Source organism: Lissotriton vulgaris, chromosome 4_1, assembly GCF_964263255.1.
Source record: "Lissotriton vulgaris chromosome 4_1, aLisVul1.2, whole genome shotgun sequence".
Taxonomy (NCBI): Eukaryota; Metazoa; Chordata; class Amphibia; order Caudata; family Salamandridae; genus Lissotriton; species Lissotriton vulgaris.
Window position 1 is genome coordinate 1348485198 of NC_141691.1, and position 26144 is coordinate 1348511341.

The 26144-nt window shown below is 49.9% G+C and overlaps 1 protein-coding gene across 1 annotated transcript in view; it reads right to left on the reverse strand.

Annotated features, from left to right (window-relative positions):
* CEP192 (centrosomal protein 192) overlaps positions 1-26144 on the reverse strand; it is a 1919503-nt gene that overhangs the window by 241613 nt on the left and 1651746 nt on the right. Inside the window, exon 40 of the mRNA XM_086965571.1 lies at positions 19043-19122. Coding sequence (XP_086821697.1) covers positions 19043-19122 — 80 coding nt within the window. The remainder of the gene's footprint in view (positions 1-19042; positions 19123-26144) is intronic.

The following is a 26144-nucleotide window of genomic DNA, read 5'->3' on the forward strand; positions in this document are numbered from 1 at the left end:
TTTGTTTTCCAGTACTTGGGTGGGTACAGATGCTTCCAACTATGACATTATTACAGTTCATGCAATTGTGGCATCTAGTCATTCCTTTGTGTATCATTGTTGTTGATGCCAATTGTGTCCGTTTTAGTCTCTCCCTCAAATTTGGGCCTCTTGTATAAGCATGTAAAGGTAATTCCTTGAATAAGTCTTTGAAGTCAGTTTCGGATGATAGCAACTCCCACCTTTCGTTGATAATCCTTTTGATTTTTTTTTCGATTGGGTTGTGTATTTAGTTACAAAAAACATTCTTTCTTTCAATGTTTTGCTTCTTGGTTTAAATAATTCCAATCTATCCATTTTCATAACCTTCTCTATGTGCTCTTTCAATTCCCCTGGTGGATATCCTCTTTCTTCATATTTTTGTGCCTGTTTCCAAATTGTGTTTAAACACGTTTGAGGTTCAGAGCAAATACATTTCATCCTTATAAATTGTGAGACAGGAAGATTTTTGATTAAGCTCTTCGGATGAAAACTGGTGTAACTAAGAGCGTTATTGTGGTCTGTTGGCTTAGAATATAATTCTGTGATTAATCCACTCTCTGTTTTGATAATCCTCACATCCAAAAAATCCATGACATGTTCATCAATTTTATAGGTAAATTGTATTCTCTGGTTTATGTGATTCATTGACCAAATGAGCTGTTCCAATGATTCGGTTGTGTGATCCCAAATTTAAAAAATGTCATCTATGAATCGACAATACATTTTTACATGTTGCCAGTGTTCTGAATTAATCAAATTCTCTGCCTCAAACTAGGCCATAAATGTATCCGCATATGCAGGGGCCCCTGCAAAGCCCATCGAAGTTCCAGTCAGTTGTGCGTAATACTGATCATTCCATTGGAAGTAGCTGTTGTGGAGACAATATTTAAGAAGTTGTAACAAGAATACTTTGTTTGTTGGTAGTTCTCCCAATTTTAATAGCGCCCATTCTACCGCTTCAAGGCCTGCCTCATGTGGTATAGATGTATAAAGAGCCATCACATCTATGGTGCACATAATCCAATGATTTTGAAATCCTTGTTGGATCCATAGAAGTTTATTCAGAAAATCCGTTGTGTCCCTTATATAGGAACCCCATTGCTGTACAAATTTTTGTAGGAAATGATCTAGATATCGACCGAGGGGGTCAAAAATTGACCCACAGCCCGAGACGATCGGTCTGAATGGTGGGTTGGTCGGGTGTTTATGAACTTTGGGGATCATATAAAGTTTTGGACATCTTGGATGTTTTGTTGTCAAGTATGCTTGTGTTTGGTCATCAACCCATTCATTTTCTTTTGCTGATTGCAATAAGCCTTCCAGCATTTTTTGAAGCTTCACAATCGGATCTGATGGTAACAATAGGTAAGTGTCGGTATCTGTCACATGTTCGTTGACTTTCTGTTCATATAAGTATGAATCCATCACTACCAGGGCTCCGCCCTTATCTGCTCGTTGTATTATCAAATCTTTGCTATTGGCCAAGTTTTTTATTGTGTTCTGCTCCGTTTTAGTCAAATTATTTGTCCGAATCTTTTTGTAATCCAATGCTTGAAGATCTTTCTTAACCATGACTTCAAATATGTCTAACATTTTATGTGACACCGGGGCTTGGTAAACACTGTTTGGTTTACATTTTTGGAGTGGGCTTTCTTCACTCCTTTCCGTTGGTTCTACAACATTTGTAAAATAATGTCTTAACCTCAATGTCCGCATAAATTTGAAAAAAGCTCCCTCTGTTTCCATTTCATTTGTTATGGTGGTAGGTACAAATGAGAGTCCCTTATTTAGCCTTCCTATTTGTTGTTTACTAAGTGTCATGGATGAGATGTTAATTATTAGACCACGGTCCGTCCATTCCGTAAGGCCTTTCCTGCCACTTCCTCGCCTTGTTTTGCGCTTATTGGTGTTTCTGCTTGTTGCGTCGGTGGACGCCCTTGATTTTGGTCCTGGGACAAAAAAGCCACATTCCCACTTGTTGTCGCTTGTTCGCTTCCTTCCGTGGATATCACTGATCCTTCTTGAGTTACTCGCACCGGTCCTCGTCAAATAGATGTATCTTTATCAGTCACCAAGCTCTCTTCTGACGAGTGGGTAGTTGGTGTTGTTTTCTTAGGGATAAATTGACGCCGGGCATAGATGTCGGCCCACGTATAAACTTCATTAAGTTTATAATCAATTGTGTCACGTTTATATTTGCGTAACTTGCCCTCTTGTAACTCCTTCTCATATTTCTCAAGTTTTAAATTGATACCCTCTAGGCTGATTTTCCAAGTATCGATTTCCATCCTTGTTTCAAGCTCTGTTTTCAGGTTGAAAATCACCTCTTCCAGTTCGTGTATTGTCTTTGCTAGTTCTTCAATTATGAGCAAGATGAGGTCCAAAGAACACTTGTTCAATATGCTGTACCACTTATCAATGAATTTGGCGTTGAGGTTAAAACGGAAAAACATTGGCTTTATTGACAACCGGAGACCCCTAGGGATCCGCTTAGCTCTGTGATATTGTATAAGTGTTGAGGCATGCATCCTTTGGTTTAATTGGCGTCGAGTTAGGTATTCCAACTGTTTCAACTGTTGACTTATTGAGCCCCCATGGGCATCCATGTTCCTTATTTCTTTAATCATTAAATAAATTTGATCCGCTTGTTCGTTTGTATAAGCCATGGTGTTGGCTCTATTATCTGTGATTCCCGTTATAGCGTCAAACTGCATTTTTATTTCTTGGGTGCCTCCCCTCAGTTGTGACTATGGACAATTATTAGGTTTATTTGGGTTTGTGAGGAGCACTCCGTTATATTCAGTTTTGTTGTGTTTATCCACTGGTGCTGTGATTAATAAGGATAGTCATTCCTTTGCTCGTATGTCAGTTATGATGGCTAATCACGCACAGTTCACTTGGTGCTACGCACCTTTTGCTCAGAGCCACCACCATCTATGGCAGGCCTTAACAATCCTGAAGGCAGAGTGCTTGGAATTATGTGAGATGGTGCTCTAGCATGAGCTGAGCCTGTCTGCAGCTTTCCGAACTAAGTCCTTTAGCTGTTTCCATGATAACGCTATACCATATACACTTAAGTGCATTATAATCCTCGCGGTTATTGCTAACTTTGGCATAGCATTATCAAAACATGTCGAGTAAGGGGTCATACGAATTGGAATACTACCCCCTCGCCAGTTCTGGCGACGGGGGTAGCTTTCAACCCTTTTAAAGGGACACGACATGTATTTAACTGTTAACCCCGGTTAAAGTTAACCCGAGCCTCAGCATCACAAAATGGATGCTGCCACCCAGACACAAGTCTGACCTCCTGCTGCTGGGAGTCTTGGACAAAGGGTTTCCTGCCTTGGGGGGCGGGGGGGTGCTAGCACCACCCCAGACAGGATTATGTGTATTAGGTAGGACAGGCCTGAAAGGAATGAGACATGCCTGGGGCACACAAGGGGCCCTGTGCATACACCGGTTCAAACCAGTTGCTGGGGCACTCCAGCCCCACCTCTGGTGCGAAACCGGACAAAGGATAGGGGGGGTAACCACCCCCCTTCCTGGTCCCACCCATAGGAGGGACCTAGTGATAGTACAGTCCCCTTTAGGAGAATAAAGGTAGGAGCTGGTCCCATTCCAAGTTAGATTAATCCCGATTTGAAACTACAAGAAGAAACTCTGGACTTCAACATTTTGCTCCACAGAAGACTGAAGAAATCTCCCTTGTGGCCAAGGAGTGACCACCCTGCACAAGCAGGCACCATCAAGCGTTCCAGCGGTTCACTTTGTCGTCTTCCCTGGTGGATCCAGACTTCAGAGCCTGGCGAGACCCGGACTTCCAGACCTCTCCGACCTCTACCTACATCTGCAGCACAGCTGAGATCCTTGGGTGCGACGAGACACTTGGGACCGGCCATCTTGGAGAAACTGCACTTCGCTTCCAGCACGACTTCAGAGGCATCCGCGACGAAGTGCTTTGGGGATTGAGAAGCTCCAGCCCCGAGCAGCTCCTGCACAGAAGATCAGCCCTCCAGCATCCACGAGATCTGCGTGGGGCCCTTTTGCTTGATTGCTGCTCAACGCGTTGTCTGGTCACTTGCCGGCTGGCTAGTGGCCTCCTAGTCGATGATCCTTGAAAACTACACAGCTGGTCTGGTTGCTCCAGACTGGCCCTTGCTTCCCTGCAAAGGAGAAGCACCCCGGACCCTCCTGGTCCACACCAGACGCCTTTTCCACTCACTGCGTGGGTTGCCTTTGCCAAGGCCTGTTGACGCCGAATCCGGATCCAACACCGCCGACAGCGAGAGCCTGCGTGGGACAGCTCGTGCCTCCATCCTGGTTGAAGACAACGTGTGGTCCACGTGGCTGCAGAGTCAAGCGTCCACTCTTCACCTGATCGCGACGACAGCATCTGGTTCTTTCCTGGTTCCACTCCAGTCACTGGCTAGTGACTGTGAACATTGTCCCCTCTGCTTTCAGGTCTTCATCTTCCCTGATTCACCCTTGGGTCGCTCCGGACATCTTCCTTCTGGCCGCCTGCAGCATCTTTTCTTCCTGGCTCCATAGACTTCAACGCGGAAACCCGACACACTTTAACACCTATGCACCCGCAGCCCGTGGGTTAGGTAACAAGAGCATTTCGGTGCTCAAGGGTAGATTGACTCTCCTAGTGTCCAGATTACCAGTCGTTTTAGTCCTAGCTATTCGGAACTGTCTAATACTTACCTTTTCGTAATTTGTACTGTCCATTGACTTTGGTACGCATCTCGTGTGTGAGTTCACACTCTGCACACACGTCCCGTGGGCCTCCTATTACTTAACTCAGGTTAGGATAGTGTAGTCCCAGCGATCCTACAGCCTTTGGACAGCTCCATTCCTTCTATCGATTTCCTTATACCACTTGTTTAGTATATGGTTTGTCGTGCCCCGAGGGCACCATTGTAATTTGTGAAACTAAACGTATTTTTCCTAAGAGTCTTGTCATGTGCTTAGCCCTCTGATCTCATAAAGAGTTCAGAGGTGTATGTTAGTTAATAAATATCTTGTTTATTTTCATAACTACCTGTGTGGTGTCCTTTCATTTGGTATTCAAGGGGTTATATGTGGTAAAACAGCTGGCTTCACATGCCAAAAGAGTTTAGCCTAAGACTGCTTTGTCCATGATGTGAGAAGTTGGCCTGATATGCAGTGCTCACTATTCTAGTGATCACTATGTATCAGTCCAAACGACCCTTATTGATGATTGGTTGTAAGTCAACCTTATAGACCAGCTATCCTAGTAGCATGGACAAGAGCAGTCTTTAGGCTAAACTCTAGAGGGCGTGTTAAGCCAGCTGTTATACCATCACATATACCCCTTGAACACCAAGTGAAAGGACACCACACAAGCTGTTATGAAAATAAAAGGATATTTATTTATAACAAAACAACCCTGGACTCTTTATGAGGACAGGGTGCTAAGCACAATACAAAACTCTTGAAGAAATACTGAAAGTCGCACAATTTACACAAATGCCCGAGGGGCACGAAAAACAATATACTATAAAAGTGGAATGCGAATTACTAGCAGGTAAGTAACTATTCTCAGAGGCTTTAGAACCGCTGGGCCTACAATGCTGAACCCTTAGATTAGAAGCAGGAGGCCTAGGAACTTCGTGTGCAGAGTGGAAACTCTCACGCGCAATGCGGGACAAAGTCTATGGAGGCTAGTAAATGCAAAGTTAGTGTTCTCGGGCGAACCCGACTAGGTAGGTCAAAAACGAAAGTGGATCTAGACACTTAGAGAGTGGTTCTACGCTGGAGCACCGTGGTACTTGGTTTACCTAGCCCAGGGGCTGCGGCTGCATAGGGTTCAAGTGTCGTCGGGAATCCTCGTTGACGAACCAGGAGCCTGAAGTGGAAGTTGCTGGCAGGCGACCAGTGAAGATGTTCCGGGCTGATCCAAGGATGGATCAGTGAAGAAGGATACCTGTAAGCAGAGGGGACCGAGTTCTGAATCACTAACCAGTGATTAGGTGGGCACCAGGATGGCACCGGTCGAGGTCACTCAGACAGGTGAAGAGGTGACACTGGATTCTGCTGCTGCACGGACCAGGGCGCTGATGTCGACCAGGCTGGAGGTCTGCGAGCTGTCCCACGTCGGATGTCTGCTGCTGGCGATGCTGGATCCGGTGAAGGAGGCAACAAGCCTTGGCTAAGGCAAGCCCACGTGGTGACACAAAATGGCGTCTGGAGTGGACCAGGAGGGTCCGAAGAAGTTCCCCTTCAAGAGGAGACAAGGGCTAGTCTAGAGGAGCTAGACCAGCGGTGAAACAAACGTAGGATGTCGTCTGGAGGGTCACTAGCCAACGGGCAAGTGACCGGACAACGTGGCAAGCAGCCCAGGAGCAAAAGGGCCCCACGCAGATCTGGTGGATGCTGGGGGGCTGGACTTCGGTGCTCGTGCTGCTTGGGGTTGGGGCTTCTCTTACCCCAGTGCACCCACTCGAGGGTCCCTCGGCGGTCGTGCTGGATCAGTGGCGTGCTGGTTCTGATGATAGCCGGTTCCTCTGGTCTCGTCGTACCTACGGTTCTCAGCTGTGCTGTAGAGGCAGGTTGAGGTCAGAGAGGGCAGGGAGTCCGGGTCTCGTCGTGCTGGTCGGTCTGGTTCCGGAGGAAGGACGTGCAGCAAACCGCAAGATACTTAGTTGGTGCCTGCGGATGCAGGGTGACTACTCCTTAGTCACAAGGGAGAAATCTTGAGAAGAAGTCGAGAGTTCCTTTCGTAGAAAGTAGTTTCAGGATTCAAAGATGATCTAATCTGGAAGGGTCCCCGCTCCTACCTTTATTCTAAAGAAAGGGGCTGGCACGCGACTAGGTCCTGCCCATGGGTGGGACCAGGAAGGGGGGTGGTTACACCCCTCTCCCCTGTCCAGACTTTTCCCATCTCAGGGGCTGGTGTGCCCCTGGAACTGGTTCAAGCCGGCATATGCACAGTGAGCACCAGGGTGCCACTTGCAGTCACCTTCCTCTGAGCCCTGCCTACCTGGGATACACAAAACCCTGTCTGGGATGGTGCTAGCACCGCCCCTGACAGGAAACCCTTTGTCCAAGCTCTCCTCGCTGGAAGGACTCCCAGCAGCAGGAGGTCAGACTTGTGTCTGTGGTGGCAGCATCCATTTTGTGATGCTGAGGCTCGAGTTAACTTTAACCGGGGTTCACAGTTACATACATGTCGTGTCCCTATAGAAGGGTGGAATGCTAACCCCGTCGCCAGAATTGGCGAGGGGTTAGTATTCCAATTCGTATGATACCTTACTCGACATGTTTTGATAAAGCGATACCAAAGATAGCATATAACCGCGAGGATTATAATGCACTTAAGAGTATATGGTACGCGTTATCATGGAACAGCTATTAGGACTTGGTTCCGCAAGCTGCAAACGGGCTCAGCTCATGCCAGAGCACCATCTCACATAATTCCAAGCACTCTGCCTCCAGGATTGTTAAGGCCTGCCATAGGAGTGACTGATAGGAATATATGTGTCCATTTTAGGGTTAGCTATAGGTATACTATATCTAAAGCAAAGGGTGATTACACCACCTTGCCCCAGCTGTCGTGCAGCCAGTTGTGTCAGATTTAGATGGCCAGCCAGGGGTGGCATAATACATGCTGCAGCCCCTGGTAGGCCCTGGGTACACCTAGGCCCTGGATACAGAGTCTGATAAGGTGGCCCAGTACCAATTGGTATATGCACTTAAGGTACACGTGTCAATTTAGAGAGAGAACAGCTAGGCTGTGGGTCTGATTAGCAGGCCCACAGCCAGGGAAGTCGTAAACCAGTGAAGCAAAAAGCAAAAATCTGGGTGATCATAGGATTGCAGACCCTACTCTCCTACACATGCTACCATTAGGATAGCTGGTCTATAAGGTTGACTTACAATCACCATAAGGGTTGTTTGGACTGATACAAGGTGATCACTAGAACTAGTGAGCATCATATATCAGGCCAACTTCTCACAGTGAGGTCGACCGGCGATCCGGAGGAGGCCTGCGGTATCGGGACTGAAATCGCCTGCGGCGTCGGGACCGAAGTTGCCGACGGCGCCAGGACCAAAGCCGCCGGCCCGCCTGGGCTCCCAAACGGGTCTGTGGGGCCCGAAGGCACCTCGACGGGACTCTATAGAGGGAAGAGCGACCTCATGGCCATGAGTAAGGCACTGATCTCCTCCGGCGTTGCGTTCAGCCCAGGGACTGGCGGGTGTGAGGCTGGACGCGGCACTGGCTTCTCCGGCGGAGCCGCGTGGGCGGTGTCGCCCGAACCCCCGGCCGCGTCGTGCGAGCGTCGTGGGGAGTCAGAAGAGCGATAACGCTTCTTCCACTTCTTGTGCCTCGACTTACCTGAGAACTTAGAGCCCGACGAATGGTGTTGACTCGCCGAGCTGTGATGACGGTGGCCCTGCGACCGGTCCCTCTACCTCCTCCTGGACCGGGAACTCGAGCGGCGCGGGCCGACTGCCGGATCTCGAGTCGCTTACGGGACCGCTCCCGCCTGGATTTCGACGTCAAGGCCCAGAAGTCGGGGCACGACTTGTCATCATGGTCGGGCCCGTGGCAATAAAGGCACCGACGGTGGGGGTCGATAACCGACATCAGTCGGTTACAGTCGCTAGAGGGTTTGAACCTGGGCTCCCTATCGGCACTGGAGTCGATAAACTACTCGAGAAGATCCAAAACAGATCGAAAAAAGTTAGTCAAAAAGTGACTAAGGAGTACTGCTCTTCCCGGATCTGCACTTGCTGGCGCGGAAAAAAGAAGAACAGACGTCAGCGTGGGAGGGCGGCGTCTAGGTACTCCAACAACGTCCTCCCGGCGACCACGACGCCGACGACGGACGCAGAGAAGGGGTACTGCTACTCAAAACTTTCTGGATCCAGTCTGACGCCTGGGGATATTCTAAGATAAGGAATCTAACACCAACCTCTTTCTTTCAGATTGTGCCCACTACACACACTCGTTAAGCCAGCAAAAAGGTGAATAATAAGATGGCTGATAATTGAGCCTGAAAAGTCTCCAGCATTACCCATAGATCACTTCAAAAACATATCCCACCTCCCCGATTACAGTGTTTTGGAGGATTGACTGCTGGCACACAGAATGACATCCACCACTGCAAAGGATAAACAAAAAGTATTCAAGTTATCCCACTCAATCTCCAGACAGGAAGATGGAGGTTGGAATGCAGAACCTACCCCTGGACTGTAAACAAGAAATCTACCCTGTGAGGGGGAACTGAGCACGGGCACAGGTAGAGGTGCACTGGGGCTGCATACCACTTCCTTCTTTGCCAGTCTAGGCCATCAGAATGACTCAGGTTCTGTTGAGACCGATTTTCCTCAAGACCAGAGGTATCAAAGAGATGGGAGGAAATGCACAGTGAAGCAAAAAATGTCAATGCAAGTAAAAGGCATACCCCCAATACTCCCTATAATGGATAGTGGAAGGCAGAGAATTTCAGGCAGTGAGCGGTTTCTTGAGTGGCAAAGAGATCACCCAGAGGAATCCCCCAGAGACTGAAGATGTGTGACTACCTCTGGATGAAGGTGCCACTATTGGTCAGCAAGATGCTGTACACATATACATTAAATACAGCGGCCAGATGAATGACTATCAGCGAGACAAGATGGCTCCTAGACCAGGACCAGAGCTTCTGGCTTACTTATGTACCACATTGCAGCCATATTGTCTGTCAAGATCTGGACAGACAGGCTGTGAAGCTATGCAGGAAGGCTTTGAATACTAGTCAGATTGCCCATAACTTCAGCAGATTGGTGAGCAACCTCTGCTCAGCTTGAGACCCAAGGCCTCTGATCTCCATTTCCTCCTCCAGGTGACCTCCCCACCATTGGGGGGATGCACCTGTGATGGTTGTAGGTGACTGGCTCAGTATATAGTGTTCCTCTATGGTGAGGCACTATGCACTGAGTACAGGCAACCCTTTGTGATAGTGTTTAGGTCCCTGATAATCAAAGCTCTCAAGGGGTAGCTATGAAGAGCAGCTAAGGCTTATACAGGAGGGTGTGTGGTGAGTGCATTTAACACTGTGTCAGTAAGCAAGCTTTCACACAAGAAAGAACCACACAAGTGTTTAGAAAAAATACTCTAGTATTTATTAACACAACACTAAGACCTACCATGGTATATCTCCTAAATGGAGATATCAAATGCACACAATAAATACTTCAAAATATGGTAAGAAGCAGCGAAAAACACATGGGGCCCTAATAGGGGGTGGGGCAAACTATATACTAAGAAAGTGGTATGTGCAGTAAGTACCAAAACTAGACTGATACCAATGGTTGGAGAAGCCCAGGGGAAGCATGAAACCCCCAAATGTAGCTAGGGACCCCAAGGCACCCGGGTGAAGAGTGGTTACATAGGGGCAAACGTCTATAGGATAACAAAGGGTAAGGGTTGCTATTTTCTTGTTTCAGGCCCCTTCCCAAAGGACCCAGAAGACACCAATTGGATCAAGGGAGGTTTAAGAGGCATTCCACCCATAGATAACTAGGGAACAAGGATACCTACACTTGGGAGCCCCGGTGCATAGGTGCACAGTGGTGTCAGAACTGCCCATAGAAGCCAATGGAGGGTCTTGAAGTCAGGCGGCTGTAGCGACTCGTGGACCAGGTTGGTGGAACCCAAACGTGAATCCTGGAGGAGCAGTACCAAAAAGCAGAGGGGACAGAGTCCAAACCACCCGGAGGTGGCCAGGAGGCACCGGAGCACAATGCTACCCCTTGTCTGAGGTACTTGCTGTAGCAGGACTGTCTTTATAAATCAACTGTGCAGCTAAGGTGATTATGCAGGAGCCATGTTACAAGCTGTCCCATGACAGATGACTGCAGGAAGGTGCCCAGCAGGACCACCAACAAGCCTTGGCAATCGCAACAGTCAAGTAAAAGGAAAAGATGCTTGGAAGCAGACCAGCAAGGTCTGTGGAACCTAGCAGGGGTAAGTTGGGCCGACCCTCCGCACGCAGGTGAGCCAGCAGATCTCATTGCAGCCCCCTCGAGGACCCTCTGACAGCAGGCATAGGGAGTCTCAGCAGTACAAAGAGGATTGATGCCCATGTTGCTGAAGATGCAGACAGGACGTCACTCTTGGTGCTGAGCGACGCTAGAGGCTGGGGCTTCTTTCTTGGAGCTCGAAGAGCTTCAATGAGGAGAGTCAACAAGCCTTGCCATGGCAAGCAGACGCGGGGCACAGGGATGTTGTTCAAGTCGCGTTGGGAAGGAGTGAATCCTTCCAAGTTGCGGTAAGATTTGTCAGCTCTCTGGAGAGCAGACAACCCACCACCAGTGTTGCAGAGCCGGGAGTTGTCCATGGGACAGCAGGATCATCAAACCAGTCGTCGACGCTGAGGTGGATGCACAGGCAGGGGAGTGGCTCCTTCACTCCAAGGGAGATTTCTTCTTGCATGGATGCATGCAGAGTCCTTGCTAACTTTGAAGTTGCACGGCCAAGAAGTTGCAGAAGCTTGGAAGAGCACGGAGAATAAGATCCAGCAGGAGTCTTCCCACCAAGAGCAGTCTAGTCTTTGGTCCTGGCTCAATCCAGCAGCAGAGTTCCAGTGTCCGGAAAAAGAGTTCCAGTGTCCAACAGCAGAAGAGTCTTTAGACGATCTTCAGAAGACAGGCAGTCGGTTCTTGAAAGAGTCGTCCGGACGAATCTAAGAACCCTCCCTTAGGGGAGACCTTAAGTAACCCTAAAAGGGGGAAGGATATCTTCTGCAGTGACCCACCTTTCAGGAGAGGCCAGGAGCCAATATTCAAGATGGTAGAATCCAGTTGCCACCTGGAGGAGTTCTGGGAGGAGATGGACATAGGGGGGAAACTCCCCTGTCCTTGGTGTAGTTTTGCACCAGAGCAGGAGCCAAGGGCTCCTGGACTGGGCCAACCTGGTTTATGTAAGGAAGGCATCAAATGTGCCCTTCAATGCAGTCTAGTGGAAGTTGAAGCGCCTCCACCCTACTTAATTCAAAAGTAGAGGTGGTCACACCTCTCCTTCACAGGAAATCCTTTGTTGAGTGTCCCCTGCTCAAGTTAGGCTCATCGCAGGGAGGCAGAACACTGTCTGGGGTCGGCAACAACTTGAGCTGGCAGGCAGACCTTGTAAGGCTACACAGGTACCTATTGGGTGGGGGAGGGTCCTTTAAGGAGCCCCGCCCAGTCCATGGTATCATGCAAATAACACTGGAATCTATGTATTTGCATGATTCTATCATATTTGATACCAAACGTGGTCAGGTTTGGAGTAGCCATTATGTGCCTGGACATCTAGATTTGCCAGTGTCCAATATATACCTTAAAATGGCTGCCTTGCACTTACAAACCCCAGATAATGGAGTCAGATGTTTGTAGGGGTGCCTCTGCTTGGGCTGGGGTACCCACACACTTGGAACCATGCACCGTGTCCTTGGACTGAAGGGCCTACCTTAGGGGTGACTTAGAGGCTAAAAGTGCACTGAATGCGAAATAAGGGAAACTCTATATCTAAAGTGAAAGGTGCATGCGCCATTTCATGCAGACCTCGACAGCAGCTCTGAAGACGCAGTTTGCATTGGCTCCCATGGGAGACACAATACATGCTGCAGCCACTGGGGGACCCCTGCTGTACGAATACCCTGGGTAATTCAGTACCAAATACTATGGATATACAGTGTGTAGGAAGGTGTAGGAAGGTGGATATCTGACTATGGTTACCCCCAACTTTTTGCCTGGTGTTTTGCTGGTTTTTCGACTTAGTTGACCTGGGACCCTGCTATTCAGGACCCCAGGCCCACTGCTCTCTCTCTAAATTGACAAGCATGCACCCTAGGTGCATTTACCAATTGGTACTGGGCCACCTTATCAGTCCCTGTATAGCATACCTTAGGTATCCAGGGCATAGGTGAACCCAGGGCCTACCAGGGGCTGCAGCATGTATTATGCCACCCCTGGCTGGCCATCCAAATCTGACACAACTGGCTGCACGACAGCTGGGGCAAGGTGGTGTAATCACCCTTTGCTTTAGATATAGTATCCCTATATCTAACCCTAAAATGGACACATGTATTCCTATCAGTCACTCCTATGGCAGGCAGGCCTTATCAATCCTGAAGGCAGAGTGCTTGGAATTATGTGAGATGGTGCTCTGGCATGAGCTGAGCCCATTTGCAGCTTGCGGAACCAAGTCCTAATAGCTGTTCCATGATAACGCGTACCATATACTCTTAAGTGCATTATAATCCTCGCGGTTATTTGCTAACTTTGGTATCGCTTTATCAAAACATGTCGAGTAAGGTGTCATACGAATTGGAATACTAACCCCTCGCCAATTCTGGCGACGAGGTTAGCATTCCACCCTTCTAGAGGGACACGACATGTATGTAACTGTGAACCCTGGTTAAAGTTAACTCGAGCTTCAGCATCACAAAATGGATGCTGCCACCACAGACAAAAGTCCGACCTCCGGCTGTTGGGAGTCCTTCCAGCGAGGAGAGCTCGGACAAAGGGTTTCCTGTCAAGGGCGGTGCTAGCACCATCCCAGACAGGGTTTGTTGTATCCCAGGTAGGCAGGGCTGAGAGCAAGGTGACTGCAAGTGGCGCCCCGGTGCTCACTGTGCATATGCCGGCTCAAACCAGTTCCAGGGGCACCCCAGCCCCTGAGCTGGGGAAAGTCCGGACAAGGGAGGAGGGTGTAACCACCCCCCTCCTGGTCCCACCCATGGGCAGGACCTAGCCGCGTGCCAGCCCCTTTTCTTAGAATAAAGGTAGGACGGGCCCCCTTCCCAAATTAGATAATCTTGAATCTTGAACGACTTTCCACGAAAGAAACTCTTGCCATTCTCTGAAGACTCTCCCTTTTGGCTAAGGAGTAGCCACCCTGCACCCGCTGGCACCACCTAAGCATCGCGGTTTGCTGCACGTCCATCCTCCGGATCAAGACTGACGAGCTCGACGAGACCCGGATTCCCTGGCATCTCTGACCTCTACCTGCATCATCAGCCCAGCTGAGATTCGTGGGTGTGACGAGACCTGAGGGACCGGCCATCTTCAAAACCTGCACGACGCTTAACCAGCATGACCGCCGAGGGATCCTCGAGTGGGTGCACTGGGGTTTGAGAAGCCCCAACCCAGAGCAGCTCCAGCACCGAAGTCCAGCCCCCCAGCATCCACAAGATCTGCGTGGGGCCCTTCTGCTCTTCTGCTGCATGCCACGTTGTCCGGTCACTTGCCCGTTGGCTAGTGGCCCTCTTGATGACGTACCACGACGTTTTCACCACTGGTCTGGTTGCTCCAGACTGGCCCTTGGTCCCTTCTAAAAGAGGAGCACCCCGGACCCCCCTGGTCCACTCCAGATGCCATCTTGACTCCACCGCGTGGGCTTGCCTTTGCCAAGGCTTGGTGCCCCAATCCTGGTTCCAGCATCGCCGACAGCAGACGCCCTCGTGGGACAGCTCGCACCTCCAGACTGGTTGCAGACAACGCCTCCTTGCCCGTGTGACTGCAGAGTCCAGCGTCGCCCACTCACCTGATCGCGGTGACCTCATCTGGTGCCATCCTGGTGCCCACACAATCACTGGCTAGTGATTAAGAACTGAGTCCCCTCTGCTTTCAGGTCGTCTCCATCACCGATCCAGGCTTGGATCACACCGAACATCTTCACTGGTCGCCTGCCAGCAACAACTTCTTTCAGGCTCCATAGACTACAACGAGGATTCCCGATGTCTTTTGAACCCTATGCCGCCGCAGCCCCTGGGCTAGGTAACCCGAGCATTTCGGTGCTCCAACGCAGGCTCACTATCCAAGTGTCCAGATCCTTTTTCGTTTTAAGTCTAGCTGGTCGGATTCGTCCGGAAACAGTAACTTTAGAAATACTAGCCTCCATAGACTTTGTCCCGCATCCCGCATGAGAGTGCACACTCTGCACCCGATCTCCCTAGGCCTCCTGCTCCTAACCTTAGAGTTCATTAGGGTAGTCCTAGCGATCCTGAAGCCTCTGGATCTTGTTACTTACCTGCTAGTATTTCGCATTCCACTTTGTGTATATGGTTTTTCGTGCCCCTCGGGCATTTGTGTAAATTGTGCAACTTGAAGTATTTTCGTAAGAGTTTTGCATTGTGCTTAGCTCCCTGACTCATAAAGAGTTCAGGGTAGACTTGCTATTAATAAATATCCTTTATTTTTATAACAATTTGTGTGGTGTCCTTTCACTTTGTGTTCAAGGGGTATATGTGATGGTAAAACAGCTGACTTAACATGCCCTCTAGAGTTTAGCCTAAAGACTGCTTTTGTCCACGCTACTAGGACAGCTGGTCTATAAGGTTGACTTACAACCAATCATCAATAAGGGTCGTTTGGTATGATACACAGTGATCACTAGAATAGCGAGCACTATATATCAGGCCAACTTCTCACACAGTGGTACCCAGGTATGCCAAATGTGGGGTGTACAAAATACTTTCCATCAAATTTGAGGAGAGAGCACTGTCACTGGGGCCCTGGTTAACCAGATCCCAGTGAACTACAGTCTAAACACACTGACATAAGGCACAAAGTGGGGTTAGCTATGCCAGAAAGATCCTTCTTTCCTATAATGGTTATCGCTGCCTCTGGGGGTTGCAATAACTTCTCTCGAATGGGATTGCCTTCCACACTGCACAACTCCAAATCTGTTGGAGTGGAGATCGTTAAGGAACACTGAATATCTCTGCCATGAACAAATGTCCACAGAGACACCACTGGAGGGCCCCCATAATCCTGTGTGCATAAGTGACCAACAGAATGCAGAAAGTCAACAGGCGTAAAACCATCGGGACGGTCATTTCTGCTGTATTCTGAAATATCGGAATCATACCTGAATGTCCTGAACCTTCTGTGGAGGAGGAAAGGCTCAACACAGCAGAGTCTGGTGGCTTAGTGGACTAATGTGCCCACTGCAGGGGGCCTGTGTTTTAACTCATGGTGACAGATTCAAATCCCAGCGGGTCCACTCAGCCTTTCATCATTTTGAGGTCGATAAAATGAGCACCATTGAGATGGGTAACAAACATCTGCTATTCAGCGGCAAGATACACTTGGGTGAATGTTTGCTTTTCAAATACATGTTATGTTAACTAGAAGTGGTGTCCAGTACGACCCCTATAAACAGGACATGCTGAGCGGGCACCAGGTGAAATTTGGGTATGTTGATGTAAAAGCCAAGGGCAAACTGCAACTTTGCAGTGACTTGCAAGTGGTGTGAACCCATATCTGGAATGTAGATTTTGAGAAGTCAGTCATCCAAATAAGTGAATACAGGGATCACTGATTATCTGATATGGACAGCAACAACTGCCATTACCTTTGTGATAACTTGTGCTGCTAAAGTTAAGCCAAACGGAAGGACTGCATACTGATAGTGGTGGATCCTACCAAGAACCAGAGAAACTTCTTGTGTGATCACAGAATCGGTATATGGAAATTTGGGTTCTGCAGGTCAGCTCATCATTCAGTGTTCAGCTTTCTGCATTAAAACCACCTGAGAAAGAACAGCATTTTGAATCTGTTTTTCTTGAGGGACCAGTTCAGAACTCTGAGGTCTAGATCCTACTTTTAGACCATGAAGTACTTTGAGTAGCACTCCTGGCTCCATTACCCCTCAGCCAGTAACTCTATGGCCCTCTACTGGAACAAAAGTTCTACCTTTTGCTGAAAGATCTGAAGGTGAAAGAGAGGAAGGAGCAGGGGGAATAGGTGAAGAGGCGCGCTGAAAGGGTAGGGTACACCCACTTTCCATAATTTGCAGTATCCATTGGTCTGAAGTTATGCCTGCATGTGGAAAGGGGTATACCTGCCCTCCAACTGGCACTCTGTGTTCCACCAAGAAGGAATCAATGCTGCTTTACTTTGGTGACTGACGAGAAAGACTAGAAAGAAGAGAAAGAAGGGGATGACCTCTTCCTTTGCCATGGCCTTGGTATTGCTTGTAGAGGGGGTTGGCCTGCTGTTGCTTAGAGGCGTGATGTTGTCTACCTCGAAAGGAAAATCCTCCAGGAAAGCAACAAAACTTTTCTGAATTGCTAGTAATCCCTTTGTTGCGTCTGGAGGCAGAGTTTTTGCATTGGCCTTTCTTTCTTTGACACTCTCTCTCGAGAGAGAGCAGTGTCGGTCTAGGCATCAAAGAGCCATGAACCATCAAAGGTTAGGTCAGTAAGGGTAGAATGCACGTCCTGAGAGGACCCTGAGCCTCTCAGCCATGTATGGCGGCAAAGGGAGACAGAAGCCCCAATGGCTAAGGCAACCAAGTCCGCTGTGTCTAGGCCCGAACAAATGATTTGTTTCCTCGCAGCTTGTTCGTCTATTACCAACGCTGTAAGGTAGGGTTGAAGGTGATCTGACAAATTTAGTAGTACCCCCTGGGCAATATCCTAGAGAGCATAGGTCAAGGAACAAATGAGGAAATTGCAGCGTAAAGGTTTCAGGGCCATACTACCTGATGAAAAGGACTTCTTGTTGGCAAACTAGTCAATATTTTTGGCCTCTGTCCCACTGGGTGGTAGGAAAAGTACCTGGAGAGAATTCAATTAGCAGGGTGCCTCGACCACAAGGCTCTTCGGTGAAGGGTGGGATGACAGAAAGGTTGAGTCGCCTGGTGATGATCTGAATCATCCTGCTATTACCCAGTGCACAGCTGTAGGGGGAAGCAGGCTTCTCCCACACAGCGGTAATAGGCCCAGTGAGGGCCTCATTGAAAGGCAAAAGAGGTTCAACTGAGTGGGATGTAGTATGTATTACCTCTTTCAAGAAGTTGTCCTTTGTTCCAGCGGATGGAAGCTGGTTATCCAACACCTCTGCCAGCTTCCTAATGACTGAATGATAAGAGGTGACCTCTGGGTGAGGTAAACCATTTCGGGAGTACAGCTCACATTCAGGCGAGGTTTTCAAGCCATTAGCATCTTTAAGACCAGCAAGGTCTGGGTCGATCATTACAGAATGCCCCTCCTAATTGTGTTTGAAGGACTTACTCTTTGAAGATCGGCTTTGCTCTGAATTTTCACGCCTCTTCTTGTGTTTGCATTTTTACGACTTTAACAAAGATGGCGACTCCAGTGTTGTGGATGTGGGACTGGACCACAGGACTGCAAGGTTTAAACCCTGAACATTTAGGGGTGAGACATTATACAACTGCACCTGAAAACAGGTTGAAAAATTACAACAAAAGTCAATTCATCTCATGAGGATAGTTGAAGTCCAAGTATGCGCCACTCTGCAGGCAAGATGAAAGAACAGACGTCAGTTTGCTGAAGGGGAGCTTTATGGTTTCAGTGATATCATAAGGGCGACGCTTCCAGGGAGGAGGCAGCGCTCCCAAACAAGCATGAAGAGCTATCAAAAATGTTCAATATGGAAAAGGTGAGGAATCTGTAGGTAAAAATATTCATGAGACATCAGTGAGCTTGGATGTAGCTTATAGGCGATTAACACCATGACTTCCGAGGCAGAGCAGGGTCGCCACAGAACCTCACACCATCACCACCTACCGAACACTCCAATAATATGGTAAGGATCAGTTTATCAAATTGTAATTGCGGAGTGAAGATAGATGTGGTCCAAGTTTCACATTTTTTCTGACTACTTTGCAAGCACACAAGCAGAATTCTTTGATTTTAGACTAGTTCTGAAGATTACTGAATGGATCCTCACAAATGAAAGGATACCTAAAAGGCTGAAAGTTATTAGCTCTGAAGATCACCTGGCCTACAGTGCCTCACTGGAGTTATGGGTATGTTCAGGAAAACTTTTCTCCATCTTTTCCTGTAGTAGACTTCTATATATATTACGGCTTGTGTGTCTTTGTGGAGTTAACAAACTTATATCTTTTAATTACATTGTATCTTGCCATTAAATGCTTCAATTAATATTTTCAATCGCAATCAAGATTAGATAATCTAACATTTCTTTAAAAAGGTTAAGCAATATAAAGATATGGGCATGGTTAAACACTAGTTTTGCAAAAAAAAAGTTAACTCACCTTGACATATGGTGGCTCAGAGGAAGAGAGATACCACCTTACATCTCCATTTTTAGAATTTCTTATGTCTAGATAGGAATCTGTGAGGAAAAAAAGAGACAGACTTAGTCTCTGCAGCTTATTTCTAAAATGCAAAATAAAACATGAGCAAAGTCAAAATAATTCCAAGCCAAAACACAGTCAATGAGGAGATGCCCATGACTGATTATCTAAATAGGACATTTTGATAAGTGGATTTATAAATGAGACGATCATTAGAGTATCAACTATAGTGTCTGTCATTTATATTATTATTCACGACCAAAGTATGTCTCTTCGTTGTTAGGCAGTCCCACTAAATTGTTGAAGTCGATCAAATATTTTCATATGCTTAAAGAACAAGTTACTTACCTTCAGTAACAATGCACAAGTTACTACTTGTGTAATGATATATCTGTAAGAGACACTTAGTGATAGAGTCCTTACCTTAGAATAGGCCCAGGCCTCAGACTGGATCCAGAAAGATTTTAATCAGCAGTACCCCTGCGCGTCGGTAGGTGGCGTCGTGCGGCTCCACGTCTGTCGACGGCGTCGTAAGCGCCGAGATGACATCACTGAGACTACTTAGTTGCCACCCATGCGCGCTGAAGTCAGTTCTGTACATGACTTCCCGCGACAGGACCGCAGAGCCATGCAAGAAACTGACCACTGGTGCCATGAAACTAGGGCCCTGAAAGGGATGACCTTAGCCCTAGAAATCAGTTCGCAGAAGTGGGAGGATGGGTGGGGCGGTAAGGAATCTTTCACTAACTAATGTCTCTTACAGATATATGGTTACACAAGTAGTAACTTGTGTAGGAGAGTAGGGTCTGCAATCCTATGATCACCCCAGATTTTTGCTTTTTGCTTCACTGGTTTACGACTTCACTGGCTGTGGGCCTGCTAATCAGACCCACAGCCTAGCTGTTCTCTCACTAAATTGACATGTGTACCGTAGGTGCATTTACCAATTGGTACTGGGCCACCTTATCAGACGCTGTAACTCAGGGCATAGGTGTACCCAGGGCCTACCAGGGGCTGCAGCATGTATTATGCCAACCCTGGATGGCCATCTAAATCTGACACAACTGGCTGCACGACAGCTGGGGCAAGGTGGTGTAATCACCCTTTGCTTTAGATATAGTATAACTATATCTAACCCTAAAAAAATGGACACATAGATTCCTATCAGTCACTCCTATGGCAGGCCTTAACAATCCTGAAGGCAGAGTGCTTGGAAACATGTGAGATGGTGCTCTGGCATGAGCTGAGCCCGTTTGCAGCTTGCGGAACCAAGTCCTAATAGCTGTTCCATGATAACGCATACCATATACTCTTAAGTGCATTATAATCCTCGCGGTTATATGCTATCTTTGGTATCGCTTTATCAAAACATGTCGAGTAAGGTGTCCTACGAATTGGAATACTAACCCCTCGCCAATTCTGGCGACGGGGTTATCATTCCACCCTTCTAGAGGGACACAACATGTATGTAACTGTGAACCCCGGTTAAAGTTAACTCAAGCCTCAGCATCACAAAATGGATGCTGCCACCACAGACACAAGTCTGACCTCCTGCTGCTGGGAGTCCTTCCAGCGAGGGAGGCTTGGACAAAGGGTTTCCTGTCAGGGGCTGTTGGACAGGCCTCTGGGAAGGCTCGCTCCCTCCCCGCATGACGGGGACCGGACCCCTGCTCTCCCTGTATCCCCGACAAGAACCATCCCGGCAACCCGCTGGGGCAACCCACGACCCGTCCACAACGGAACTCCAGCCCCCGAACACCCCAGTATCGGCTGGCCCGGGCCCCCGTCAGCACCACTGCCCCGGCCCAGCCGCCATCTTTGGACACTACATAACAAGGCCGCGTGGCCTCGGCTCAACCCCAAACCTGGGCCTGGCCAGGCCCCGACATCGAGGCACCACCATCCACCTAGGGGGTGAAGAGACCACTTGGCAGGTCAATGGGAGAAGGAGTGTCAATGGCTCCCCTCCGCCAGGTGTCGATCGCCCGCGGCCTCCCCGGGCGCTGGCTCCACCCCCCTGCTGGGTGTCTGGACTCCCTCATCCCGGACTTCCCGACCTCCAAGTGCGAGGGTCCGGACATCAAAGGAGACCAGACCTATAACTGGGGCAGCTCCAGAGCAGGAAGGCAGTTGTATCTTGGAGTCGAGAGACACCGTGAGGAACTCATCCTTTGAGGCCTGCTGGCGCTGCCGCAGCCCTTTCTTGTGAACCATCTCCGAAGCCTGCTGGCGCTGCCGCGGCCCTTTCTTGTGAACCATCTCCGAAGCATGCTGGCGCTGCCGCGGCCCTCTTCAACGTGAACCATCGTCTTGGCCTGCTGGCGCTGCAGAGGCCTTTCTCGTCGTGCACCATCTTCGTAGCCTGCTGGCGCTGCCGCGGCCTTCCTCGTTGCGAACAATCGTCCTAGCCTGCTGGCGCTGCCCTCCTCGCTGTGAACCATCGTCCTAGCCTGCTGGCGCTGCCGCGGCCCATCTTTGCGGACCCCCAAGCTCGAGGATTGTGAGCTTCCCTCTTGCCGCACCTGTACCGGACCGGTACTAAGACTGTCCCGCTACCCCTTTCCCCTACAGAGACTAGAATTGGGAGGATCCTCGTGTCCTGACCCCACTGTATCGTTTATCACCTTGCCTCAAGATTCTTATATAAAGTGTGTTGAACTCATCCTTGTGTGGTGTCCATCTGTGGGGGGGGAAGTTACTTGTCTGTACGATCGCCGGAGACGGCCCTCACCGGAGGCCTCTCCCCCTGTACTCGGCCGACCCTCCGGGTCCCCGTCTAACATTGGTGGCCAGCGGCGCGATCCGAGCCAACGCATAATCGTACAGAGAGTAACTCACCCCACGACACACAACCACCATGACAACAAAAGAGAGCGGAACAACGGAAAAATTCCAGATGGAAAACTAGAAGAATACAGCCACAGAGAACTAAAACAATTCTGCATAGAACTGGGCATTGCTACCACAGGACTGGGCACGAAAGAGGACTTCAAACACGCCCTGGAATCTTGGGCAGAGACGGGTACGGCCGTACCCCAAAACCAAAGCCTCGAGACAACCGAAACAAGCACCGCGCCGACAGAAGAAAGAAGACCGGGTCTCTCACCAGAGGAGGCCCGAGAACGAGAGAAGAGCAGGCTCCACGAATTGGAACTGGCTCGACTTCGCTTAGATGGAGAACTCAAATTGGCGGAACAAAAAATAACTTTGGAACACTTACGGCTCCGAGAGGAGCGAGAAGAGACACAAAGGCAGAGAGAGTTAGAAGAGAAAAAGCTAGCCTACGAGCATGAGCGCAACTTGAAGGAACTAGAGATTCGGAGGCAGAACAAAGATCTCGGGGTCCCTGGGCACCCGAGCCCCCCTGTCACTACGGACCCCAAGGTCCACATCCCCAAGGATGTCGTCAGAGAATATTACCGGAACGATGATATCCAACAATGGTTCAAAGCCTATGAAGTAGTCATGACCTCCCACCGGATTCCCCGGAGCGACTGGGGAGCCGGGTTATGGGGGAGGTTTGTCAACGAAGGGCGAGACGCCCTGCTGCAACTCCCGGACCATCAGATGACATCCTACGACCACATGAAAGCCGCCCTCCTCACTCGATACGGACTCACGCCCGAGATGTACCGCCAGAGGTTCCGCGACTGCAAACGGATCCCGGGTACGACTTGGGTCGAGTACGTGAACTTCTTTAGCCGAGCCTTCGAGGGGTGGATCAAGGGCAGCAAGGTGACCACTTACGAGCAACTCTTTGACCTTATTGTATGGGAGCACCTTTCTAACAACTGCTTCGTCGAGCTCAGGCAGCACCTCCTTGACAGTAAACTGACTGAACCTCGGCAACTCGCCGTCGAGGCTGACCGATAGGAAAGCACCCGAGTTCCCCGAAACGGGCCCAGCGAACAGAACAGAGCCGCCCAAGGCTCTGTGGTAAATTAAATTACCTATACATTTTTCTATACATTAAATATCAATAAGAATAGCTCATAAAATGAGAGGCAGAGTCCGTGGTATCTGAGTCATACGGGCTTTATTCCAATGGCTCGAGCCAGGGGAGAATCGGGTTCCATCACCACTAAGGTTCAGGAAGGGATATCTAACTTTTTATTAACATCACACATTATATATAGTAAAATCACATAATTGCAATGAATACAGTAGGCGTAACACTCCAGGCGGAGCAAGTGAAAAGAGAGAGATAAGAACATATGGGCGTAGAAAGAGGCGTGTAAAGAGGCGTACACTCGGCGTGTCATAGGAGTGTCACAGGTGGGTGGATGTATGGAGGAGATCTGCAGGGTCAGCAGAAACCTTTACTCGACATGCGCGCGCAACTAGTCATGACGTGCAATTGACGTGTAACTGGGGAGAGCTGGGGGGGTTGCCTTTAGCACTAGAAGAGGAGTCTGGGATGTCAGAACGACCTGCACCTTTGGCATATCTGATATCTTGTGTTTGGAGGATGTGTAGTCTGAAGTAAAAGGTCTCTCGGGCAGAGGCCGTTCATCACTAATGCTAGTGTATGCATACATTTCTTCGTGCATTACGTGGGGGCATGGGCCTACTATGGCAACGGGTTCAGTAAATCACTTACATGGAGACAGAAAGACTAGGCCCTATGCTCTGCAGGCGGAAAGTGTTTACCTATTTCATTAGACTGGAATGTGTTTTTGCGGAGGTTGAACAGATAACTATAAGCAAAATACCGTCTTGGCAGGCAGGCCAGGCCGGGCACCTCTCGGCTGAGCAGGAAGTAAGGGAGAGGTCAGGGATGCAAACTGCAGCTTGGAGACAGAAGAGGCTCGGAGCCTGAATTCAGGGCCTGGCTCGACTGGGCCACAAAAACGTGTTTCGCGTTATTTAAACGTGTACCATGTAAATGCATTGGAAAAGCAGGCCTTGGTGCAGAATTAACATTTCATTCAGGGAAGGCCTAATAACTGACATGTTAACGTTAGACGGAAATGCAGAGACATTATTATGCCAGGCATGGAAAAAGGAATTACATGGTAACATGGACATACATGGAGCATGTGTACGTGGATAGGGTGTAAGTGGGGGACACATTGACCATACAAAAATTTCTATTTCCTCAGCTCCATCGCCCCCGAGGGGGAGGAGGAGGCCAGGGTCGGAGCAGAGACACCGTCCCGGTGGCTCCCGCCAGCAACACCCTGCCCCCGGCCGGAGGGGGAGCCTCCCGATGCGACCAGGTTTCCGCGCCAACGTTACCTGCCACCGATGCCAGCGACCCGGCCACTACGCCAATGATCCCAACTGCCCGAAGAACCAGAGCCCTATGCCCCGCCAGGTCGCTGCCGCCGCCCTGGGAGAAGAGCAAACCCAAGAAGACACTGAAGAGTACGAGCCAGACCAGCCCGAGTGGGAACCAGCCGCCATGTCCCTGGTCTGCCTAGGGGAAAGAGACCTGATCCCGCGGGCACCCCTTCCCGCCAACATGCAGAAGTACAGCCAGTGGGTCAACATTAATGGGCACCGGGCTGAAGCCCTCCGCGACACCGGGGCCAGTGTGACCGCGGTCCGCTGCCATCTGGTGACCCCGGACCAGATCTTGCCAAATATCCTTTGCCCCGTACGGTCGGCCGACAACTCAGAAAGCCTATGTCGGATGGCCTGCGTCCCCTTCGAGTGGGGAGGAGTATCCGGAATGCTGAAAGTGACTGTCCGCGATGATGCCCCCGTGGACTGCCTCCTGGGGAACAACCTCGAAAGTTCTCCCTGGTCAGCCATCGAGAGAAGAGAGCACCTGGGGATGCTGGGCCTCCCTGAATGGGTCTGCGTAACGACCCGGTCCATGGCCGCCCGCGCCATCCCCAGTCCCGAAGAACCCGAATGGCCAGAGCCTCCTCCCCCGATCGTCCACGAGGGAGCCACCCTGGAAGCCAGTTCTCCGGAACACAGCGAAGAAGGACTCGATCGGCTCCGGGACCTTCCCGAACTGGCCCAGTGGCGTCAAGAGGGTGGCCCCACCCAGGAACAATTCCGACAGGAGCAGAGAACATGTCCTTCCCTCGAGGGACTCCGGCAGCAAGCCCTCGCCCAGAGCGCAGGAGACACCGCGGGGGTCCACTGGATTTATTGGGACAATGACCTGCTCTACAGTGAGCAAAGGATTGCTGAGCTGGGGGCCAGCCGGGTGCTGGTGGTCCCCCTCCGCTTCAGAGACTTCCTCTTGAACCTAGCACACAAAGTGCCCCTTGCCGGACACCTGGGGCAAGACAAAATGTACAGCCGCCTGGTGACCCACTTCTACTGGCCCAAAATGCGGAAGGATGTATCCAACCACTGCCGGGCCTGCCCATCCTGCCAGGCCAGCGGGAAGAGCGGCCGAAAGATCAAAGCACCCTTGCAGCCTTTCCCCATCGTCACCACCCCTTTTGAACGGGTGGGAATAGACATTGTGGGGCCCCTGGACCCCCGAACAGCACAAGGGCACCGGTTCATCCTGGTCCTGGTGGACCACGCCACCCGCTATCCCGAGGCCATCCCTCTTCGGACCGTGACGGCGCCCGTGGTAGGCCGAGCCCTGATGGGGATCTTCTTTCGGGTGGGCTTCCCCCGGGAAGTCGTCAGCGACAGGGGCACGAACTTTATCTCTAAATACATGAAGTCTCTCTGGCAACAGTGCGGGGTCACCTACATATTCACGACCCCCTATCACCCGCAAGGAAATGGACTGGTCGAGCGGTTTAACCGCACCCTCAAGGGGATGATCATGGGCCTAGAAGAACCCCTACGTCGCCAATGGGATGTGCTGCTCCTGTGCCTCCTGTTCGCCTACCGAGAAGTCCCCCAGAAATCCCTGGGCTTCAGCCCATTCGAACTCCTGTATGGACACCCCGTCCGGGGTCGCCTCAGCCTGGTCAAAGAAGGGTGGGAGGTGGCCCCCCAGAAGACTCCTCCGGATGTATACAAGTATCTCCTGACCCTCCGCAACCAGACCCGGCGATTCAGGGAACTCGCCAAGGCCAACCTTGAAGCCAGTCAGGAGGACATGAAGAGATGGTATGATCAGCATGCCTCCTCCATCGAG